At 47.7% G+C, this 21,655-nt stretch overlaps 1 protein-coding gene across 1 annotated transcript; it reads left to right on the forward strand.

Moving 5' to 3' along the window:
• The first annotated feature begins 17,825 nt into the window (after nucleotides 1-17,825).
• On the forward strand, nucleotides 17,826-21,073 carry STMN4 (stathmin 4). The gene is made up of 4 exons (XM_089912782.1): nucleotides 17,826-17,947; nucleotides 18,603-18,683; nucleotides 19,079-19,308; nucleotides 20,124-21,073. Exons 1-4 carry the CDS (start codon nucleotides 17,866-17,868, stop codon nucleotides 20,556-20,558), a joined length of 828 nt encoding a protein of 275 aa, XP_089768908.1. The 5' UTR covers nucleotides 17,826-17,865; the 3' UTR covers nucleotides 20,559-21,073.
• Nucleotides 21,074-21,655: the final 582 nt, after the last annotated feature.

The raw sequence follows: 21,655 nt of genomic DNA on the forward strand, positions 1-21,655 counted from the left end.
CAGTTCAACTCATTCTCCAAAAATAAAATCCCCCAAACTTTAGTTTCCTTCTAAAACAAGGGCAGAAAATAAATGCCCATTTACATTACATAGTTTCTTTTTTTATGTTTTATTTTTATTTTTTAACGTCTTTATTGGATTATAATTGTTTTACAATGTTGTGTTAGTTTCTACTGTACAACAAAGTGAATCAGCTATATGTATACATGTATCCCCTCCCTCTTGAGCTTCCCTCCTACCCTCCCCCATTACATAGTTTTTAAAAACCCACATTGGTGTGAGTGAAGCAGATACACATGCAGTGATCAGATATTCTGAGTTCCTGGATGAGGTTGGGACCGTATTTCCTGAGGTTTGGAAAGAGATGGGAAGTTTGTTCAGGGTCCCCAAGGCGACTGCACAGTTGGCCGAACAGTAGGACCACCCCGTGACGGGCAGGGCCCCTTTGGGGACTGGACACGCGCCTCTGTGCCCCCGGGGCTGTCAGTGGGAGTTACTGGTGAGTCATCGAGCAGGATTGCCCTTGGGCACCTGGCTTCTGGGTGATCCATTATCTGTGCTGCCGCTTCTTTCCACACTTCCAATCAACGGGAGGACGCAGAGCCCATTCCCACATGTTAGACAGTCACGTTTCACCCTTGGAAGAGGCAAGTGAATGGGGTCCCCATGGCGCAGCCGGGCAGCACATGGGATTCAGGGAGTGGAGGGTGGTGTCAGCAGAGTGAAGCTGCAGATCTGCACATCGTGGACCCAAGTCACTTTGACCAATATCCAGCTGCTGTGTTTCGATGGATTGATCACAATCAGCTGTCCCAACCCCCAGCAGACCCAGCAGGTCCAGGAACATCCTCTTCCCTGCCCTTCTTAGCGAAGTTCACAGCAGTTTTGGACACTGAGGTGTGAGGTGCACGCAGCCCACCCTCCCTCCCCTCCATCTGTTCCCTGGGCACCGCCCCCCCCACCAGCCCTCTGAGCCTCCCAGCTTTGACCTTGCTCTTTTCTCTCCCTACCCTTTGTCCTTTGGACTTGATGCTTGGTCCATTTTCTTACAAACCATGTTTCTTTCTTTGTTCCGTCACCATGTTGCCTTATGCCACGTCAGGGGAGCAGCCCTGGGACTCTCCCTTCCAGTAAGGCTCCAGGGGTGGTTCTACCCACTCTCCCTCTTCCCAATATTCTTTTCTCTCCCCCTCCCCCCAGTTCAACTCCAGGCCTCACCACTTACCAGCTAGGCTGTTTGCAAGTTACCTTTCCCATCTGACTCTGTTTCTTTTTTTTTTTTTTTTTTTGCGGTTCGCGGGCCTCTCACCGTTGTGGCCTCTCCCGTTGCGGAGCACAGGCTCCGGACGCACAGGCTCAGCGGCCATGGCTCACGGGCCCAGCCGCTCCGCGGCATGTGGGATCTTCCCGGACCGGGGCACGAACCCGTGTCCCCTGCATCGGCAGGCGGACTCTCAACCACTGCACCACCAGAGAAGCCCCTGATTCTGTTTCTTTTATAAATGGGGTCCTTTTTTGTGAGTCCCTTTCTCACAAGGCTGTTGTGAGATTTATGGATTATGTTACACCAGGGGTTGTGAGGAGAGGGAAAGGGGAATTCTTGTTTAATGGGCACAAATGTTCAGTTTGGGAAGATGAAACGTTCTGGAGATGGATGGCAGCACGTCATTGTAAATATATTTATATATCCCATCACATCTTAGTACTCAGATCGCAACTAGCTAATTCTAGAAATGGGCAGCCCTCCCCCTTTCTGTCCCCCATCTTGGTCTCTAATCGCAGGTCGTGACGACCTGTCCCCCACCCCCTTGTCCCAGCCCCACCCTCTTATCAGTCAGTCAGGGGGACTCACAGAGCACTCGGCTTCCCCAGCAGCGGAGGACCGCTCACTGGCTGCCATCACCATGGCAACTCACTGCCTCCTCCCCCCCTCCCCTCACTTTCCAGAGCCGACAGATTTGTGGAGTTCCAGACTTCTCAGGGCTGGGAGGGAAGAAGAAAGAGACTGGGGGAGGGGAGAGAAGCTCCCTTGACTGCAGAGGTAGCCACAGGGTTCAGGTTGGCTTGGAAACCCGATCCCAGCCAGGTATGCAGTGTGGCCTCTGTTGTCCCCGCCTGTTGAGGAAACCTTTTAGGTATCCCTAGGCACTCCCGATTCCCTCTGAGATGGGCCAGTGTGGGGCCCGAGGGTGATGGGCTAGTGGCGTGTGGCATGCACGGTAGGTAAGCGTGATGTTCAAACAGAAGATGGGTCTCTTCTGCTGCTCTTGCAGCACTGCTGGTTCTATCTATGATTACACGATAGAACCAGTGGCGATGAGCTTTGCAAATGCCAAAGGCTGTCGGGGGGCGTTCGTTATTCTGGCCACTCCCAGTGTGGTTGGCCAGAGCGGAGCAGCCTAATGAAAGGTCTCCCCTCCTGAAGTGAAGTGGGGGGCTTGGTGATACATGTCCACATGGGACCTCCTGGAGGACAACACAGGGGCAGTGGGCACAAGATGCTAACCAGTGAGTCCCAGCTGTGGGGTGCAGCCCGGGGGTCAGCGCCAGATCTCGAGAACCTACCTTTTCCCCAGCTCACCTGCAGAATCAACACATCCATGTCTTATACATGCAGGACCTGCGACATGTAGATAAATGCTCATTGGTACTCTTGTAGTTAGAAAAAATAATTTCAAAGCATGGGCTGAATTCGAGGTAACTTTTTGTCATGATGTGCGTCCTCAGTCAGCAGGGCTGTGGTGGTAGAAGGTGAGGGTCGGTGAAATTGATGGCGGTTGAACAAACCCTCCTTTAAAAGGGTGAGGGCATGGAATTTGGACCCAGGCTACAAGGTGGATGGACCTTGAGGACATTCTGCTGAGTGAAGCAAGCCAGACACAAAAGGACAAATACCGTATGATTCCACCTACATGAGGTAATACATGAGGTAATGAGTTTGCTGGAATAGGCAGATTCACTGAGACAAAAAATAGATTAGAGCTTACTGGAGGTTGTGAGGAGAGGGAAAGGGGAGTTAGTGTTTAATGGAGACGGAGTTTCAGTTCGGGAAGATGAAAAAATTCCTAAGATGGGGGGCAGGGTGATGGGAGCACAGCACTGTGAATGTACTTAATGCCACTGAACGGCACACTTAAAAATGTGAAAAGGGATTTCCCTGGTGACATAGCGGTTGAGAGTCCGCCTGCCAATGCAGGGGACACAGGTTCGTGCCCCAGTCCAGGAAGATCCCACATGCCGTGGAGCAACTAAGCCCGTGCGCCACAACTACTGAGCCTGCGCTCTAGAGCCCACGAGCCACAACTACGGAGCCCGCATGCCACAACTACTGAAGCCTCCGTGCCTAGAGCCCGTGCTCCACAACAAGAGAAGTCACCACAACGAGAGGCCCGCGCACTGTAACGAAGAGTAGCCCTTGCTCGCCACAACTAGAGAAAGCCTGCACGCAGCAATGAAGACCCAACACAGCCATAAATAAATTTATTTTAAAAAATGGTCGAAATGGTAAATTTTATGTTATGTGTATTTTACCACAATAACAAAAATCACCCCCCGCAAAAAAGCGGGGAGGCAAGGCTGGTTGGTGGCCAGGTGGCTGGCTATTCCTGCCGTGGAGGTGGGGGGACGCAGAGCTCCCTTAAGAAGGCTTTGATGGGGAGCAGTGTTCTGCAGCGCTCCACAGACCTCTGCGCCCCTAACTGCCTCACTCTGCCACCTTCAGCCAACTGGCTGAGGGTGGGCAGGCTGAGAGGTTTGTGTCCTGGGCTCCCTGCCCCCGTTTGCTGAAGCCACCACGGATGACCTGTCACCTCCCTGTAGGGTTCCATCTCATTTAGGAATCACCAGGGTGGTGATGACTTTGAGCTTCAGTCATGGTCTCCCTTCCTCTGGAAGGTGCAGGTGGGCGAGGTGGGCTGTGAGGACCCACCAGTGCTGGCCAAGTGGCCACAGCAAATGTGTGGGCCATGTGCCAGCCAGGTGACGAGAAGGAAGCGTTGTTCTCCTGGGACCCCCGTGCCATGCCCACACCAGCTCCAGGGCCCGGGGTACCTGCAGCCCCTCCTTGCCTTCTGATTCACTGTTCAAACCCACCAGCCCTTCTGACAGAGCTAGAAGCAGACACCAAGCCCTCCAGGGAGCTATTTTTAGGGTTCATCTGTTCTTTCTGATTTCTCCTCTAGATTCCATATTCTCCCACCCCCAGATCCAAAAAAGCTAAAGAATCTGGCAATCATTCATCATTCCCTCTGTCTAGGTGCTCTTTCTTCACTGGGCAGCTCGGTTTGCAAGCTGGGCTCTCACCCTCACCTTCCCGTACCACTCCCTCTTTCTTTCTTCATCCCCACCCTCACCCTCTGGTTCACCAGCTCCAGAGGCAGCACAGAAAGCAAGCTATTTGTCTGACATCATCTTCTACTCCCCGGCCTGCTAAGAGTTACTCACTCAGGCAATCCCTGCTCCGCCAGAGGAGACTGTCCAATTGCCAAGCAACCCACTGTTGGCCAATCACGGAGCTTGGAGGTGATGTCATGGCAAGAGCTGAGCAGTGGTGCTGATGTGGAGAGAAGCCCAGGGTACCACTAATTGAGGGAGTGAAGAAGGGAGCAGCTCACTTCTAACTGGACTGCAGGTAAGTAGAAATAGAATGCAAATTATTTGAGGCTTTTCAGACAAAAGAAAACAAAAACAAAACCCAGCAGCTGCAGAGAGGAGAAGTAAGGAGTCTGGCACCTATTGTGTTGCCTTTCGGTTTCACTCGATTAAACTTTGTCAAATCCTGGTGGAAACGGGGCGAGGTGAAAAGGATGGTGCCTGGCAGAGGGGCGAGGGTGGGCTCCAGGTGTTTCTTCTATCCTGGAGCTCAGGGGACAGAGGATGGGTGGGAATCAGATCGGATGTCCACGGTGAGTTCTTTCCGCATAAAAACGTTTTGTTGCTGAGGCAGAAAGGTTTTGTTCAGAGTCTGGCTTTCCCCGGAGCGGCTCAGGCCCACCAGAGCGCTTTCAAGCTGGAAGCTGCCCTGTGGTTTACATTGCCTTTCTCAGCCACAGCTGTTCTGTCTCCTTTTCCCATTTGCATCATCCTTTGCTTTCTCCTCTGTCTGCACTGGGTTACTTTTTTCTCTTGGTTCTAAGGGTACAATGAGATCACCATCTCTTCTCGCTCCGCCCCACCCTGAGGTCAACCTGGTCCTACCTGGGCAGGGATGGCTGGCTGTAATGCTGCGAACTGCTGGAACCCACACCTGCCACACCCTGGTCCCTGCCTGTGACCCAGCCGCCCACCCCTGGCTCTAAGCCCGCCGCCCTGCCCAGGAGTTTAGGCATTGTCCCCACCTCATCCCCAGGAACCAGGGATTTGACAGCCAGTGGCCAGCTCTGTCCCCACGTGGTGGTGCTGCCTTTGTTTTATTCCTCTTGGAAGGCACGGTCAGGTGTGAAGGAGTCTCATTGTCCTGAAAAGGGCAGGTCTCCAGGACCCTCTTGGGTGGCTCAGAAATATCCAGGCAGCACGTGTCGAAATACCTTGTGCAGGGACCCCCGTGTCTCAAGACCAAGAGAATAGTGGGGGGGGGGAGGGACAGCCAGCAGGGTAGCCTGCAGGAGTCCTGCGGGGTGGATGGGAGGTTGAGAGGGGATGCGGGGGAATCTGTCTCCACTGAGGCTGAGGCTCCCTCTAGGGGGAGGAAGCCTCTCCCACAGGCAGGGAGTCAGGGTGCCGGGGTGGGGGGGGGGATGAGATCATCTTTCAGATAAGGAGATAATCTTAGCGCTAGAGCCAGCCGTGAGTGGGCAGAGGGGAAAGGTCTGATCCACAGCTCCACAGAACAGAGCTGGAGTTGCCCGGAGACCCTGCCCCACCCTCTAGGGTCAGCCAGACCCCCTCTCCTCAGCTGGCACCACACCCTCACCTTGCCACTGGGAACGATTCTTCCGCCCCTCCTTGAAGCCCACTTATCACTGCCAGAGCCAGAGCACCTGTCAGCAGGTCCCGGCCCTTCTGGGATCCCCAGCTTCACCTAGGCTGCCTGGGGAACAGGTTTGAAGTGGGCAAGGATCCTCAACTGCTGGATGGATCCGCCACAGAGCACTGTAGGGAGTGAGCTCCCCATCGCTGAAGCCGTCCAAGCAGAAGTTGGATGACCACCCAGCAGGGTAGCTGTAGAGGAGATTTCTGTGTTGTGTTGGAGACTGGACTGGATTAGTGTTTTTCAAACTGCAGGCTGAGACCTGTTAGTGGATTGTGAAATCAATTTTGTGGGTTGTGACTGGTATTTTTTTTAGATAAAATGGGATAAAGTAGAGAAGAAAAAAGTCAAAATGCATCTCATATAGTAATGTTTCCTATACCATTTTTAGTTATATATTCTCAGTTATGTTAAATATAAATATATTATGTTTATAAATATATTTAATAAGAGTGTTATATTTATAAATAAATATGAATATATTTATGTTTATATTTCAGCTATATATAGGTGTATGTATATATATGTATGTACAGTTATATATGTGTGTATATATGTATATATATGTATGTACATATATATACACATATACATATATATGTCAGTATCGTGACATATACCTACTGGATCATGATATAAAATGTAGGTCTTTATTGCGGATTTCAGTAAGAAAAAGGATTGAGAGACATTGGGCTAAGTAACCTCTAATTACTTTTCCTAACTATAAGACTGTACACCTATGGATAACTCTTATTAGACTGTGAAGTTCATTTAAAATTTAAAAAGATTTTTGACTGTGGTAAAATACATATAATGTGAAATTTACCAGTTTAGCCACTTTTAAGTGTATCGTTCAGTGATATTAAGTGTTTCACATTGCTGTGCAACCATCACCACCATTCATCTCCAGAACTTTTTCACTTTCCCAAACTGAAACTCTGCCCCCACTAAACAATAACTCACCATTCTTCTCACCCACGCAGTCCCTGGCTACCCCCATTCTACTTTCTGTCTATGAATCTTACTCTAGGTCCCTCATATAAGTGGAATCATAGTGTTTGTCTTTTTGTGACTGGCTCATTTCACTTAGCTGAATGTCCTCAAGGTTCATCCATGTCATAGACTGTGAACTTCTTACAAGGAGGACTGTTTTGTTCATAAGTGTCCCATGTACAAAATAAGTGCCCAGAGTCCAAGTGTTGTTTTAAATGGAAAACTGTGTCTCTTTAAGGAGAGACTTTGTTCTAAAGGACCCATCAAAGTCAGAGAAGTCTGGTCTAATATCGTCCCTCTTGAGCAGATTTTTGGACAGACATGTTATTGCTGGTGCGGTAGCGGGAGTGTCTTTGCATTTTTTGCTTCCTTATGTATATCTCATTATGGCTCAATCATAGAAATCCTAGGGCGAAGGGAGATTAGCTGCCTTCTCTCATACAACGAGGCCGCTTTAACCACATTTTCCCTGTGGGACGGAAGCAGGCTGACTGACAAGATTTAAAATAGAGCAATCAAGCCATAAACTGAGATGCAGAGAGCGAGGTCGTGGAACAGGAAACAAGGACATGGCAAAGAAGGAGGGTAAGAGAGAGCTAAAGCGAGACTGTCTACATGAAACCAACCATGTCGAATGGGAAAGTTCAGATCTTTTGTGTTCTTGATTTTAAACAATTGGATATCTAAAAAATCAAGAGCATAACCAAAGAAAGGCTTCATTTTTCCTGAACCCCTAAGATCCTCTCTCCAGACCCCCCTGATATCTCCGTATTATTTCCTACTTATCTGGAGAGTATCATTTGGAGATCCAGAATTCCCAGAGATTTTGAAATCATGAGTAGGTAGACAGTTTGGGGGGTGGGGTGGGAAGGAGGATAGAAATTTGGAGGAAAATTCTAAAACATGCAATATGTAATTTTTATAATGCCGTGTAGGGAACCAAACTCTCTCCTTCCCCATCCCACCCCCCTCCCCTTTTATTTTGGCTTGAGAAATAAACATACATCATGTATAATCTAATTTGCTTATTAAATTAGAACTTGCTATATTTAGAGATGTGATAGTCTTGGAAAAGTTTACTTTTTCTGCTTTTCTTTGGGGAAGTGTAAGGACCAAAGAAAAAAAAAATCTCCCCTGACATTTTAAAAAGCATTTTTCAGCGTTTTACATTTCTGGTCCCACGAGGAAGACAGGGAGACACACAGATAAAGGTACACCACCCCTGCCTTCTCACACACACCTATCTTGCTTCCTCAGCAAAGCTCGCTGGTTTTTTCCATCAATCCAGACCGATCATTGTGTGTCTACTCTCTCAGGGTCCTGCTGTCCATGGTGGGTGGTGAGAGGCAAGAGGACAGAACAGAAGGGGCAGGCATCTGGCGGGGTGGCCTAATTTATGACAGGGCACAGGCAACCTGAGAGTTCAGAGAACAAACAAGTGAATATGTGAGTACAGAGAAAAGAGCTGAGCGCAGACTCTGGGGTAAAAGACCTGGCGGGGAGGGGGATGGGCAGAGTGCAGAGTTAACAGTGGATCATTTGGGTGTCGGTGCCCAGAAATCCAGACCAGGTAGGGAGCAAGGTTCAGACTGAGTATGTGGAAATAGGTGGATAGACTCGGTCTGCTGACGGCCCAAACACAACTGGGCTATAGATCCCAGGACAGGTCTGTCTGTTTCCTAAACCTGCCACGAAACCAGATATGTATGGACTCAACAAAGATTCCATGAGTCCCTCCTGGAAAAAAAACTACTTCATAAGTAGTCTAGCTAATCAAAAAGTTTTATCAAATTAAAGAACTCAAGTACAAAAAAGACGGGCTATTGATAATGATCACCAAGAAAGAAAACACTAGAATTTAGTCATTGTCTAATTATAATCAACACGTTCATAAAGCTGAATGCAAATGTCAAATATCTTGAGGCTGGGGAATAGATCTATTAAATTCATCATTGTATTTCTCCTTAGTACCTCACCTAGTGCATATAGTAGGTTCTTCATAAATATTTGTTGAATGAATAATGCAAGAAAGAAATCAATAATGATACTCCAGAACTGAAAATCCAAGTCATTGTGACAAAATCATGTTTGTAGGGAAAGGAAGCAAAAGTATGCTAAAACTCTTATCTCATAAAGAAAATTATTAGATTTCTTAGTTTTATTCTTCATGTAATGAAATTTACATGCATACCTCACTTTATTGTGCTTCAGAGATATTGCTTTTTTTTTACACACTGAAGGTTTGTGGCAAGCCTGTGTTGTCAGATGATGGGTAATTATTACTTAACAATAAGTATTTTTTAGACATAATGCTATTGCACATTTAATAGACTACAGGATAGTGTAAACATAACTTTTATATGCACCGGGAAACCAAAAAATTCATGTGACTTGTTTTATTGCGACATTCGCTTTGCTGTGGTGGTCTGGAACTGAACCCGCTATGTCTCCAAGGTCTGCCTGTAGACATAAATGATTTTAACTTAAAGATAAAAGCAAGATGTAAAACTTACAAAGCACTGGAGAAGAATGAAAGAACAAAGAAATAAGAGTAATATTGCAAAAGAGAAGGGTCTCGCTTTAAGGTAGCTAAATGTTGGGCCAGAAACAAGGCTTTGCTCCTTCGACTTAATCTTGGGAACGACACTGGACCTCTTGGGCCCTCTGAAAAAGGGTGTGAACCGGAAATGCTAAAGATCTCCATGGCTCCTCCCACTTATGGGCAGAGAGCTTGACCCCTGGAAATGATCACAAATCTATTGCTTTTTCTCTGCTGATGTGAAAATGATTTAATTTACTACACTTGGTAGGTCATGTGTGTGCATTTTAACAGGGACTTTCTGAGGCAATGCCTGACACAAAAGAGAGCTTAATGGTGAGACTGGGCCACCCATGGTTGGGAGGCCGATCTGGCACAGGCAAGCCTTTGTGTATCCTTCAGCCACATGCCCCAGGCAATCATTCATCTTGCTTACATTTACACTTGGCCTTGTGTCTGAAGAAGTACCATGGAACTTTGATATAAGAAGACTCTGGTTGAAATCCCATCTTTATCATTTTCTACTTATACAACTTTAAGCAAATCAAGTCACCTACCTGAATTGATCATCTGTAAAATGGGTATATTAGTATCTGTTTGATAGGATTTGGAGAGAATGAAATGATAAAATATATATGCCCAGATTACAACTATGTAAAAATAATAGACATAAAAAGAAAACTAGAAGGAAATGCCAATACCAAAAAGCAGTAAGATGACAGAGATTTGTTTCCTTTTCTCTGTCACATAGATGTTCTGAAATATGATATTAATATGTTTGTAATTAAAACATTATAGATAAAAGGAATAGATGCATATATATATGCACTTGAAAGTGCCTGGTAAACTGTAAAGCACTACAAAATATTCCTGTTGTGACTAGGAGTTAGATTACAGGGACGTGTTCTATATGTTGATGCTTCCAAGTGCTTTGACCCCAGGACCTCACACAGAGCTGGGTTCCAATCCCTTGCACTCCCTCCAGCAACCCTGCACAGAAGCCCATGCCCCTGACTTTTACTTCTAATATATTGACTCTTCTGCATCTATTGAATGGAAAATAAAATTAGCCCAGAAAGTGCCATCACTGTGGATTATTTGGGGTTGTCCATTTTGCAGACTTAATTTTCTTCCTCTGGCTTGCCTACAATTAGGAGGGGCTCCTCAGACTTAGGCCACCAGAGCTCTGCACTTGCCAACAGGTGACACCTCCTTATTTCCTGGAAACACCATTTCTGGAAACGAAGCTGCATTTCTCAGCGTGTTAGGGACTGTCTGGGGCTCCCACCATTTCTTCCCTTTGAAGCCTCGGAAGCAAACCTAATGGTGGGGGAGCGGGGCGGTGATCAGACAAGCACCAGTTTCCCAAGGTCAGTTAATGCCAAATGACGGTCAACCCTCAGTATCTGAAGGTTCCACATCCACGGACATGGAGGTCCGACTGTACCACGCCTGGGACTTGAGCATCCATGGATTCTGGTATCCGTGGGGGTCCTGGAACAGATCCCCTGTGGATCTGGAGGGATGACTATATTCTGCTTTGCCCAGTGTCCGTCTGTGAATCTCAATAGTCCCTTCTTGGCCTGTGCTCTAAAATCTACTTTTTCTCCCTGTAGAACATGGTCCTTGTTACTGCCAGAGAATTGCCAAAGGCTAGCAGAAACTTCCAGAGGCTCCAAATTCCCACCCAGGGGACCCATGTCATTCTTTCATTATTGAAAACCCCTGTGGTTATTTTAGGAACTAGCTGAGGGCTTGGCACAGAATTAAATATTCAATAAATATTGTGGAAGGGATGAAAACCACAATCATGAAAAAATAATTTATCTCCTTTTTTTTTAAAAAACCCAAGGAAGACATAAGGCTGCCAATCAGTGCGAAATAACCAGGTTACTATGTGGACATGATACGTATGGATATGATTCTATGACATTTAAGTAGCTCGTGCAGCTTACTTCCAGTGAATATTATAATTTCGACAGGACTTTTAAAAAGACTGATAATTGGCATGAACCTAAAAAGCCAGCTTCCTGTACTGCTTGTGGCTAAAGCACGTGGGTCAGAGCTCAGCGCTTCCACGGCCTGACTCTGTACCAGAGTTCTTTTACTGTCTCTGAACACTCTTGCCAAGGTCCACTCTATTCAAACCATTTAGATGTGCATTAGCTTATTTTCTCTCAAAAACAGTCCACATGAGATGTGACACATCCTGATGGCATTATCTGGGCAGTGTTTGCAGTGACAAATAAAACGCTCACTTGGGTTGTGTTGGCAGTCAGAGATGCCTCCGGAGACCAGGCGCGCACACAGTAAAAGGCCACGTGGCATCTGAGAGCTGGATGCTCTTCTCTGTCAGCCACTGGCCACAAGAAGTGATAACTATTATTGTTGAGATGATCCTCGGCATCACCATTTCCTCTCTTCCTTTTTTTTTTTTTTTTTTTTTTTTTTTTTGCGGTACACGGGCCTCTCACTGTTGCGGTGAGCACTGGGAGCTGAGATGCAATGAACGAATCATGGATTTGAACCCTGGCTCTGTCACTTATTGAGTGTATTAGTTTCCTGCGGCCGCTGTAACAAATTATCACAAACTTAAAGGCTTAAATCAACAACAAATCCTTCTCTCGAAGTTCTGGTGTCCAGAGGTCCAAAAATGAAGGTGTCAGCAGGGCCTCACTCCCCCAAAAACTCTAGGGGAGGGTCCTTCCTGCTTCTGCCAGCTTCCAGTGTTCCAGGCATTCCTTGGCTTGTGGCAGCTTCACTCCAACCTCTGTCTCCATCTTTACATGGTCTTCTTCTCCCTGTGTATCTCTCCCCTGCATGGGGAGAGATTTTTTATTTTTTATTTTATTTTTTATTTTTTTATATTTATTTATTTATTTATTATTTTATTTTTTAAATATTTTTTATATTTTTATATTTTTATTTTTTATATTATTATATTTTATATTATTATATTATATTATATATATTATTATATTATATTATATTATTATATATATTATTATATATATTATTATATTATATTATATATTATATATATTATATATTATATATATTATATTTTATATATTATATATTATATATATTATATTATATATATTATATTATATATATTATATTATATTATATATATATTTATATTATATTATATATAATATATATATTATTATATATATTATTAAATATATATATAATTATATATATTATATTATAATATTATATATTATATTATTTATTTTTATATTATTTATTTATATATTTTATTTTATTTATTTATTATTATTTTATTTATTTATTTATTTATTTAATTTATTTTTTATTTTTTTTCTTTTTTCTTTTTCTTTTCTTTTTTTTTTTTTTTGCGGTACACGGGCCTCTCACTGCTGTGGCCTCTCCCGTTGCGGAGCACAGGCACCGGACGCGCAGACTCAGCAGCCACAGCTCACGGGCCCAGCCGCTCCATGGCATGTGGGATCTCCCCGGACCGGGGCACGAACCCGGGCCCCTGCATAGGCAGGCGGACTCTCAACCACTGCGCCACCAGGGAAGCCCCTCCCCTGCATGTTTCTTAGAAGGACACTTGTCATTGGATTGAGGTGCCACCCAGATAATACAGAATGATCTCATCTTGAGATCCTTAACTTACTTAAATCTGCAAAGACCCTTTCCAAAGAAAGTCACATTCCCAAATTGCAGGGATTAGGATGTGGACATACCTTACTGGGGGACACCATTCAACCCATTACACTGAGTGACCCTAGAAATGCCACTTAGCCTCTCTGAGCCACAATTCGCACCTATATAAAACAGGAATAGTAATTCCTACATCACAAGGTCATGATGAAAAAGTGAAATCATTTGTCACATAGTAGATGTTCTATAAATACACAGGCTTAATGATGCAGATTCCAGCCCTGTGAAGCTGAGAGATCTCAGTTGCAAATCCCTTGGCCATGCATACCTCTGCTCATCTTTTTTTTTTTTTTTAAATCTTGTTGTTTTTTTTTAAATTTATTTAACCTTATTTTTTGGTCACACTGCACGGCCTGTGAGATCTTAGTTCGCCAACCAGGGATCAAATCAATGCCCCCTGCATTGGAAGCGTGGAGTCTTAACCACTGGGCCGCCAGGGAAGTCCCCTCTGCCCATCTTTAGGATGTCTCCTCTTCCCAGCCCCATCTTCTTTCTCTGTCTCTCTGACCTGTGTTCTCTACTTGATTCCTCCTACACCTAAAACTCCCAGCATAACATCTTCCATTGACGTGTAGAGAGCACTTAATACATATTTTTCATTCAATCATATCCTGAGGCTAGACTGTTTTTCCCCGAGTCCCCAGGACCATGGAGGAGACAGCAGTTAGCATCCAGTCCTTCCACTGGCCACAAGAGAAGAGCTTATAAGTCAGAAGACCTGGATCCTACAGCCAGCTCTACACCAGCTAGCTGTGTGACCTTAGCTAAGAGTCTTAACATCTCTGAGCCCCAGGTTCTTTATGAAAAGCAAAGCTGATGATGCCTGTCTTAACAGCCCAGACCAGCCTCCTGCAAAGATCAACTGGGATAATGTAAGCGACCAGAACGTAATCAGTAAAGTGCTCCATGAGGGTAGGGTCTTAATTATCATTTCCAGCTCAAGCCAAAGGGTGAGGTCCCTGACTCCAGATACCCACACCTACAGAAAAAGCCCAGCTCAGTCCCCCTTCTTTCTCAGGGTGCCTTCTCTGCCTCCTCTTTCCTATTTGGACCCCCACTTCTGATTCATTACCCAGGTTAAGGTCCAAGGCCATGCCCTCTCCTGGCAACGGCTCACTCCCTCTGCCAGTCACCCCATCAATCAGCCTGGACATGAATGGGAGATGGTGTGGAACAGAGCTCATGACCAGGACTGTCGTATCCAGGCACTTAGCCCGCATCCCTGTTTGGGGACTCGCTGGTACTGCCAGGATCAACTTGACTCCGAGGAGAGAGGGCCCATTGTGCTGCATCGGGAGGGGCACGACAGGGGCCTCTGGCTCCAAAGCACAAGGAGAAGAACACAGAGACGCTGCAGGGAACAGAGCCCTTCAAGGTCAGCTGACCTGGTTTCAAATCTCTGCACTTTCACTTTTTAGCTGCGTGACCCTGAGCAAGCCACACAAACCCTCTGAGCCTCCGTTTCCTCACCTGCAAATGGGGACCACAGTCCTTACCTGCAGGGCTGGTGAGGCCTCGGAAGCAGGTGTGTGGTACCCGGTAGCGACCTTGTTGTAAAAAGCAGGGGAAAAGGAACTAATATTTATGAAACGTTCCCTTTTGCTGGACGCTTTTCTCATTTAATTTGTACAACTCTGTGCAGAATTAAGATGGGGCGAGCAAGGCTAGACATGTGAAGTAACCAGTAACATCTACGAGAGAGATGAAGTCTGTCTGACTCCACACTGGCCCAGCCCCACAGCCAGAGCTGAGCCTGCTGCCCCCATCCGCTCCCCTGCCCATCCCCAGCCAGGACAGACCCTGGTCCCCAGAGGGAAAACACCTCAGTAAGCAGGGAAAGGGCTTCTCAGTTAGTCTCAGAGTCCCTCTGGCTCATGGCGCAGCAGGCAGGGAAACTGTGGGCTCATGCCACCCTCTGCTGGCACAGCGACCACTGAGAGTGGCTGTGTTTGTCAGGGTTCTCCAGAGAAATGGACCAATAGGATACACATAGAAAGAGATTTATTATGAAGGATTGGCTCATGCAATTATGGAGGTTGAGAAGTCTCACCATCAGAGCTGGCTGCAAGCTGCAGGCCCAGGAAGGCCAGCGGTGTAAGTCTAGTCCAAGTCTGAAGGCCACAGGGCCAGGAGCGCCCGTGCCTGAGGTCAGGAGAAGACAGGCGTCCCAGCTCAAGCAGACGGGGAAAATTCTCCCTTTCTCCGCCTTTTTGTTCTACTCCCTCAGTGGATTGGGTGATGCCCACCCACATTGGGGAGGGTCATTTTCTTTACTCAGTCTGTCACGCAAATGTTCATCTCTTCCATAGACAACCTCACAGACACACCCAAGGATGATGCTGATCAGCTATCTGGGCATCTCTCAGCCCAGTCGAGTTGACACAAAAATTAACCATCACAGCGGCCAAGGATCAAGTGGTCCCCATGACGGCCACTCACTGCTGGCTATTCCTCACTCCATCAGATAGTAGCTTTCAGGAGATTCCTGTCACCTCCTGTCCCCAGGCACTCCCCAATCTGCTCCCTCCCTGCCTCTCCTGTTACGCCTCCTTCATGCTTTCTGGTCCGGCATCAACCAGCTTGAGACCCCATAGACGCCGGGCTTTCTCAGCCTGACTTGCACGTGCTGTTCCCCCAGCAGAACGCCCTCCCTGCCGTCTCCTGCTTCATTTCGACTCATCATTCAGCAGTTCCAGGGCTGGTAACATCAGGGGGCCCTTCCTAGCTCCCCAGGCCTTGTGCTGAGTCTGGAGCCCTGTCTCTGAGCTCCCACAGTAATCCCGAATGCGGATTTCCATCTCCGCACAAATCACATAATGATTACATTATTCCTTAGTATTTGTTTATTCTCATACTCCAGGGTTGTCTTAAAGGGGGCCAAGCAGTGCTTAGAACGCTGCTTCGGAGCAGGTGGGGGCAAGAGACTGAGGGGGAACTGAAGAGGTATCTTGACATCCTCTGTCCAATGTCAGAATGCTCTGGGCAGGAAGGTCTGGGCTGGGTGTAGGGAGGAATTCAGGACACAAAGTTATTTTGCAAATACCTCCCAGGTGATTCTGACTTAGGGTTTGTTTCTCACCTTAACCTTTCCTTCGGACCAGGCCACTGAGCTGCACAGGGAGACAGATCAACATCCATTGATACATTCGGTTTGGGGAAACCCATGTTTGAGTCTCAGGGGGTCTTGCGATTGGGAAACCAATTATGAAATGATAAACTTCTCAATTATGAAATTTTCCAAGTTCAGTGCTTGGAAACTGAACTTGACTGAGTGACGTGGAAGGGGGGGGGGTCGGTGTTTGGGGAAGGGAGAGTCAGCCTGGAGGTGGGGGCAAATGACATACCTCCTGGGATTTCCTCCCCAGTTGTGTAAAGACCTTCCTTATGCGAATAACCTGTCAGCTAAAACGATCTGCTTTTCTGATTTGTGACAGTGTCCTGAGCTGGTGGCAGACCTACCCTGACTTTCACTAGGACTCACCTCTCACATTCCAGAAAACATGACCCTCGCGGGTAGGTACAAAAACCGTTTACGTAATGGGGCACTACAGCATAGGGTATTTCTGTACACGCATAGATGTACTTACATGTGCATAGAAAAGATAAAAGGCTGACAGGAAATACACCTAAGGGTTAAAAGAGGTTATCTTCGGATGAGGGGTGGGATCACAGCTGAGCTCTTCTTCCTTTTACTCATTAGCACTTGTTTTTAAAAAAGTCTTTACAATGCCCATGTATTATTTTTGCAGTTAATCCTGTTTTCAATTTGTAAAAGGAAATGAGGGGAGAGTTCAGGGCAGTAGGGATGGGGGAGGGGCCCAGAGGAGGTGGGTTGGACTGGACCCAACAAATCAACTCTAGAGAATTCCCTGGTGGTCCGGTGGCTAAGACTCGGCACTTGCACTGCTGAGGGCCTGGGTTCGATCCCTAGCCAGGAAACTAAGATCCCACAAGCTGTGCGACGTGGCAAAAAAAAAAACCCAACAGTTATCAGCTCTAACTCATGACCTCGCAGTTTCCAAATCCTCCCCAAACACTGAGAGACCAAATGGGGGTGGGGGGACCCCTCCAGCCCTCATGGACACCAACCTCACTGTCTTTGACCACTGCACTGGGATGGTCAGGGAAAGCTCACAGCCTGACCTTGTCACCCAGGGAGAGGCAGGACCACAGGGATGGCAGTGGCCTTCTTTACCTTCAGGGAAGCACTGCCAAGTACTCTGAGAATGGAGTGTGGGTTTCCTCCGTCCTGGAGCAAAAGGAGCAGAATATCCTGGGCACGTACGGGGACATAGAAATTGAGGTCCAGGGTGCCGGCGGGGGCGAGGGCACTGGTGCTTGAGGTCCATACCTGCAGGCATTTTGCGTTCAGTACCACAAAGGGAGATGATGTGCTGGAGAGAAGATGGGGGCCTCTGGGTGCCCTGGAAGGCGCAGGTGGACGGAAGTGGGTCCAAATCACACACAGGGATCCTGAACAGAGCTGCTCAGGGCAAAAGGGGCTGGGTCTCCAACCAAGGGGTGGATTTGGGTGGTTTGGGTGCCTCTGTGGAGCTCGTTGATCCCCCGCTGCTCAGGCACCCACACTTGCATGGGTGCTGGCTTCTGAGTCTAGGAAGGGGGTTGCCCTCTTCACCTGTCGGGTGTTTCCACAGCCTACAAAGAGAAGATGAAGGAACTCCCGCTGGTGTCCTTGTTCTGCTCCTGTTTCCTGGCAGACCCCCTGAATAAGTCATCCTATAAATATGAAGGTATGTGAGGGTCACAGTCAGAAGAGTAAAGATGGAAGCTTCCTGTAGCTTGCATCCAGGAGGCCAGCACCTCCACCGCAGTTTCCTGAAAATCTCCCCCCTACACCACATTCTCTTTCCCAGAGCCAGTAAAATCACCACAGCTGATTCTGAGGGTCTAAGTCCCACGTGAAGGTGGGCGTGGGGCTGCGGCCTGGGGGACCAGACAGCAGCTGGGGGTCTGAGTCAGACCCTCTGCAGAGTGCCCTCGATCTCAGCTTTTGTTCATGCGCCGTGGAGGACGCAGAGGCCGAGTAGACAGGGGGTCTGCCCTTGGGGACACCTAGCCTAGAAGGGGGACAGTCATGGTGTAAATGAGCCGCCCACAGGTCTCCTCAGTGAAGGGTCGAGAATGCTCTGAGCAGGTCCAGATGTGGCAAGGGACTTCCGCTCTTCAGCCACCCAAGGAGGCTCTGGGATCGCTATGCCACCTGAGCGCTGTGACAGGTCCCAGGACACTGGCAGGGAGCACTGAATGGCCACGTCCTGATTGGAGGTGGTGGTCAGGGCATAGGTCACCTCTTAGTTTCCTGGGGCTTCAAAGGAAAGGATGGATTTGGTCTGGAAATGACAGGTGGGAGTGTTTGGGTCACCTGAGATTGTTTTTTCTGTTTAGGCTGGTGTGGGAGAGAGTGTAGGAGAAAAGATGAAAGCCAGCGGAGAGACAGTACTGACTGGAGAGAAAGAAGAGAGCAGGGTAGGACGGGGCAAGGGGAGAGGTGTCCGAAAGCTGAGCCATCGGATTGGTAGCGGGGCGAGGAGTGGATGGGAGGTGGGTGGTAAGTAAACGCTTCAGTGTGTGCCAATATAAGCAAGAGCTCAGCCACTGGAGGAATCTTGTCAGAAGCAGAAGCAAAGCCAGTTGCTACAGCCATTATTAGAAATCCCTTATCCTGGGGCCCCTGCTCGCAGAGTCTGAGACCTTCCTGTGGCTACCAACTCCTTCAGCCCCATCAGGCCCAGCGACATTCGGTGCCATGTTTAGGACAGACCCAGAACCCTGGTCATTGGTCTGCCTTGGGGACCTCAGACCTCCCATGTATGTGTGCATGCTTTAGGGGGGGCCCCATATGGTCTTCAGGGGGTGAGCAGCCCCTTTTCTGCTCTCTGTAGCAGACACGGTGGACCTGAACTGGTGTGTAATTTCCGACATGGAAGTCATCGAGCTGAACAAATGCACCTCTGGCCAGTCCTTTGAAGTCATCCTGAAGCCACCCTCCTTTGATGGGGTGCCCGAGTTCAATGCCTCCCTCCCCCGGAGGCGAGACCCATCGCTGGAAGAAATCCAGAAGAAACTGGAAGCGGCTGAGGAGCGAAGGAAGGTCGGTGCTGTCCCTTTTTCCCCTCTGTCTGAGCATGAGGGGGAAGATGTTGAGGAAGACAGGTGGTGGCTCTGAGCTGGGGGTCAGGTCACCACCAACCTATAGGTATTTAGGCAGCTCTTCCAGGTACCGGGCAGAGAATGAGACACCATTGAGGGAAACAAAGAAGGAAAAGCCCCAGGTCTCTAGGAGTTTGGTTAGGGGGATAAGTCACTGAATTACATAACTCCCAGAGGTGACCTTATCGTGACAAGGTAAGACATTGACCAACACTAAGGATTTAGGGAAAGGCTAGACAATTAAGGAAAGGGGTCCTTAACTGGGGGAGGGGGAAGAAGGTCATGGCATGGTATACCTTCACCCCTTGGTGTGCCTTCCTCGCTTTCTATGGATTCTTATGGCCCAACTCTTATGCCATTTCTGTGTAAGCTTTCCTTTATATTTGAAGCTGAAAATTATCACCCTTGAATTCCTATAGCACTTCTTTTCTATCTCTCAAGGCATATGTCGCATGCTAGCCTGGGTTAGAGTTATTTATACATTCTTGTCTCTAGTAGACTTTTTTCTTTCCCAAGTTGCTGGAATAGTGCCTGGTACTTAGTATCTGGTCACTCCATATTTGTGAATGAATGAAAAAGAGGACCGAGGGTCCAGTGGGAGAATCCAGGAAGTGTCCTTGCTTCCTGCCAATGGGCCAGGCAACCAGGCTCAGGGAGGCGTGTGTTCTGAGTGTGGAGCTCTTAAGTCATGATGCTAAAAACACACCCTGGCATGCTCACCTTCAAGGGCCTCTTTCTCCCTCCATGCTCCACTAGTACCAGGAAGCTGAGCTTCTGAAGCACCTGGCAGAGAAGCGAGAACATGAGCGGGAGGTGATCCAAAAAGCCATTGAGGAAAACAACAACTTCATCAAGATGGCAAAGGAAAAACTGGCTCAGAAGATGGAGTCCAACAAGGAGAACCGGGAGGCCCACCTTGCCGCCATGTTGGAACGGCTGCAAGAGAAGGTAAGTGGTCTTGGATCAGAGAGGAGACTCTTGGGACCTGTTCCTCCTTCCACGGCAAGTATAATGGACACGCAGACCATTTCAGGGAGCAGGCAGCCTCAGGCAAGAATTCTGTTAGGCTGGATCCTTAGAGAGTTCCAAGGGATGATTGGGGAAGTCATAGGCAAGAAAAATGAACCGAGCTTTGGAGTTCCTTGGGTGACATGCTGCCCAGCTACACAACTGAAATTTCTTATTGTCTGAGGGAGATCAGACCTCTTATCTTCTAGAGAAAGCCTGCCTAATGCAGGGGAGTAGGGATGAACGAGCAGTTATACATTCCTGGCTTCATCCTTGAATGGACCGATTTGACTTAATGAAAGATGCTGACTTGAGCTCTTGGCTCTAAGCCAAGGGCATGATGAGCTGAGTTGCCCACTGAGCAGGAAACACAATCCTCTCCAAGTCTCTTGATGTGGACTGAGTGAGTCACTGGTCTTTCCAATATTCTGCCTCTTGTCAATAAACCAAATGGTGTCGCCTGAAGATGAGAAACGTGAGAGACTGGGGTTGGTCCCACGTGTCAGTGGAATAACAGCCCGTTCTGCTGAGAACATGCTGGCCTCGTTTCCTGAGTCCCAAGGCTGCCCCAGTTTCTCCTGCGGCTCCTGGGAGAGCTCCAGCTCTGTGTTTTATTTCCAGGCGCCGCCTGCTGCGCGGTGACTCCCGGGACCCGATCGGTGGCCTCGTCCCATGGTGAGCTGCGTGGTCCCCGCTCCTTTCTGCCCAACCACCTAGAGTCTCAGACCCTTGGCAAAGCGACTAGAAAGATCTGGTTTCTTCACAGGGGATCTGGATGTTGTGTAGGCCCTGCAGCTGGCCAGCATGTGGCAGGTCCTCCGCTCTCTTTCTCCATCCTTCTAGGGGCAGCAAGGCCTCCATCAAGTATCACATGGGAGGGAAGTGTTCCGGGTCTGATTTCAGGCTTCCCCAGTTATTGAGGGATGGGTAGGAGCAAACTCTTGCAGGAAAAAAAAAAAATTAGGGATTGGGATAGGATGGGGCATGGGTTCTTAGGCTAAACCCAAGGGAAATATTGAGGCTAGAGCCATGATATGGCATTTGAAAAATTGCAAAACATTTTTATTTCATCATACCCCTATCCTCACAATGAGGTAGGCAGGATGGGTGTTATCCTTATTTTACTGATGAGGAAACCATGTTAGAGAAGGTCAAATGACTTGTCCAGGGTCACACAGCCACTAAGCAGTGCAGCTGGGACTACAGCCCAGTTCTTTGGATATGAGGCCAGGTGGCTCTTTTTTTCTTTTTTTCTTTCTTTTTTTTTTAAATTTGGCCAT

The sequence above is a fragment of the Delphinapterus leucas genome, chromosome 6, assembly GCF_059928025.1.
Source record: "Delphinapterus leucas isolate spDelLeu-1000000601 "Yukka" chromosome 6, BTC_Dleu_Yukka2, whole genome shotgun sequence".
In the NCBI taxonomy this organism is placed as follows: domain Eukaryota; kingdom Metazoa; phylum Chordata; class Mammalia; order Artiodactyla; family Monodontidae; genus Delphinapterus; species Delphinapterus leucas.

Coding starts and splice junctions, on each gene's coding strand:
- STMN4 (XM_089912782.1), top strand. CDS start 17,866: ATGAAGGAACTCCCGCTGGTGTCCTTGTTCTGCTCCTGTTTCCTGGCA. Junction 17,948..18,602: donor GTCATCCTATAAATATGAAG/GTATGTGAGGGT, acceptor TTTTCTGTTTAG/GCTGGTGTGGGAGAGAGTGT. Junction 19,309..20,123: donor CGGCTGAGGAGCGAAGGAAG/GTCGGTGCTGTC, acceptor ATGCTCCACTAG/TACCAGGAAGCTGAGCTTCT.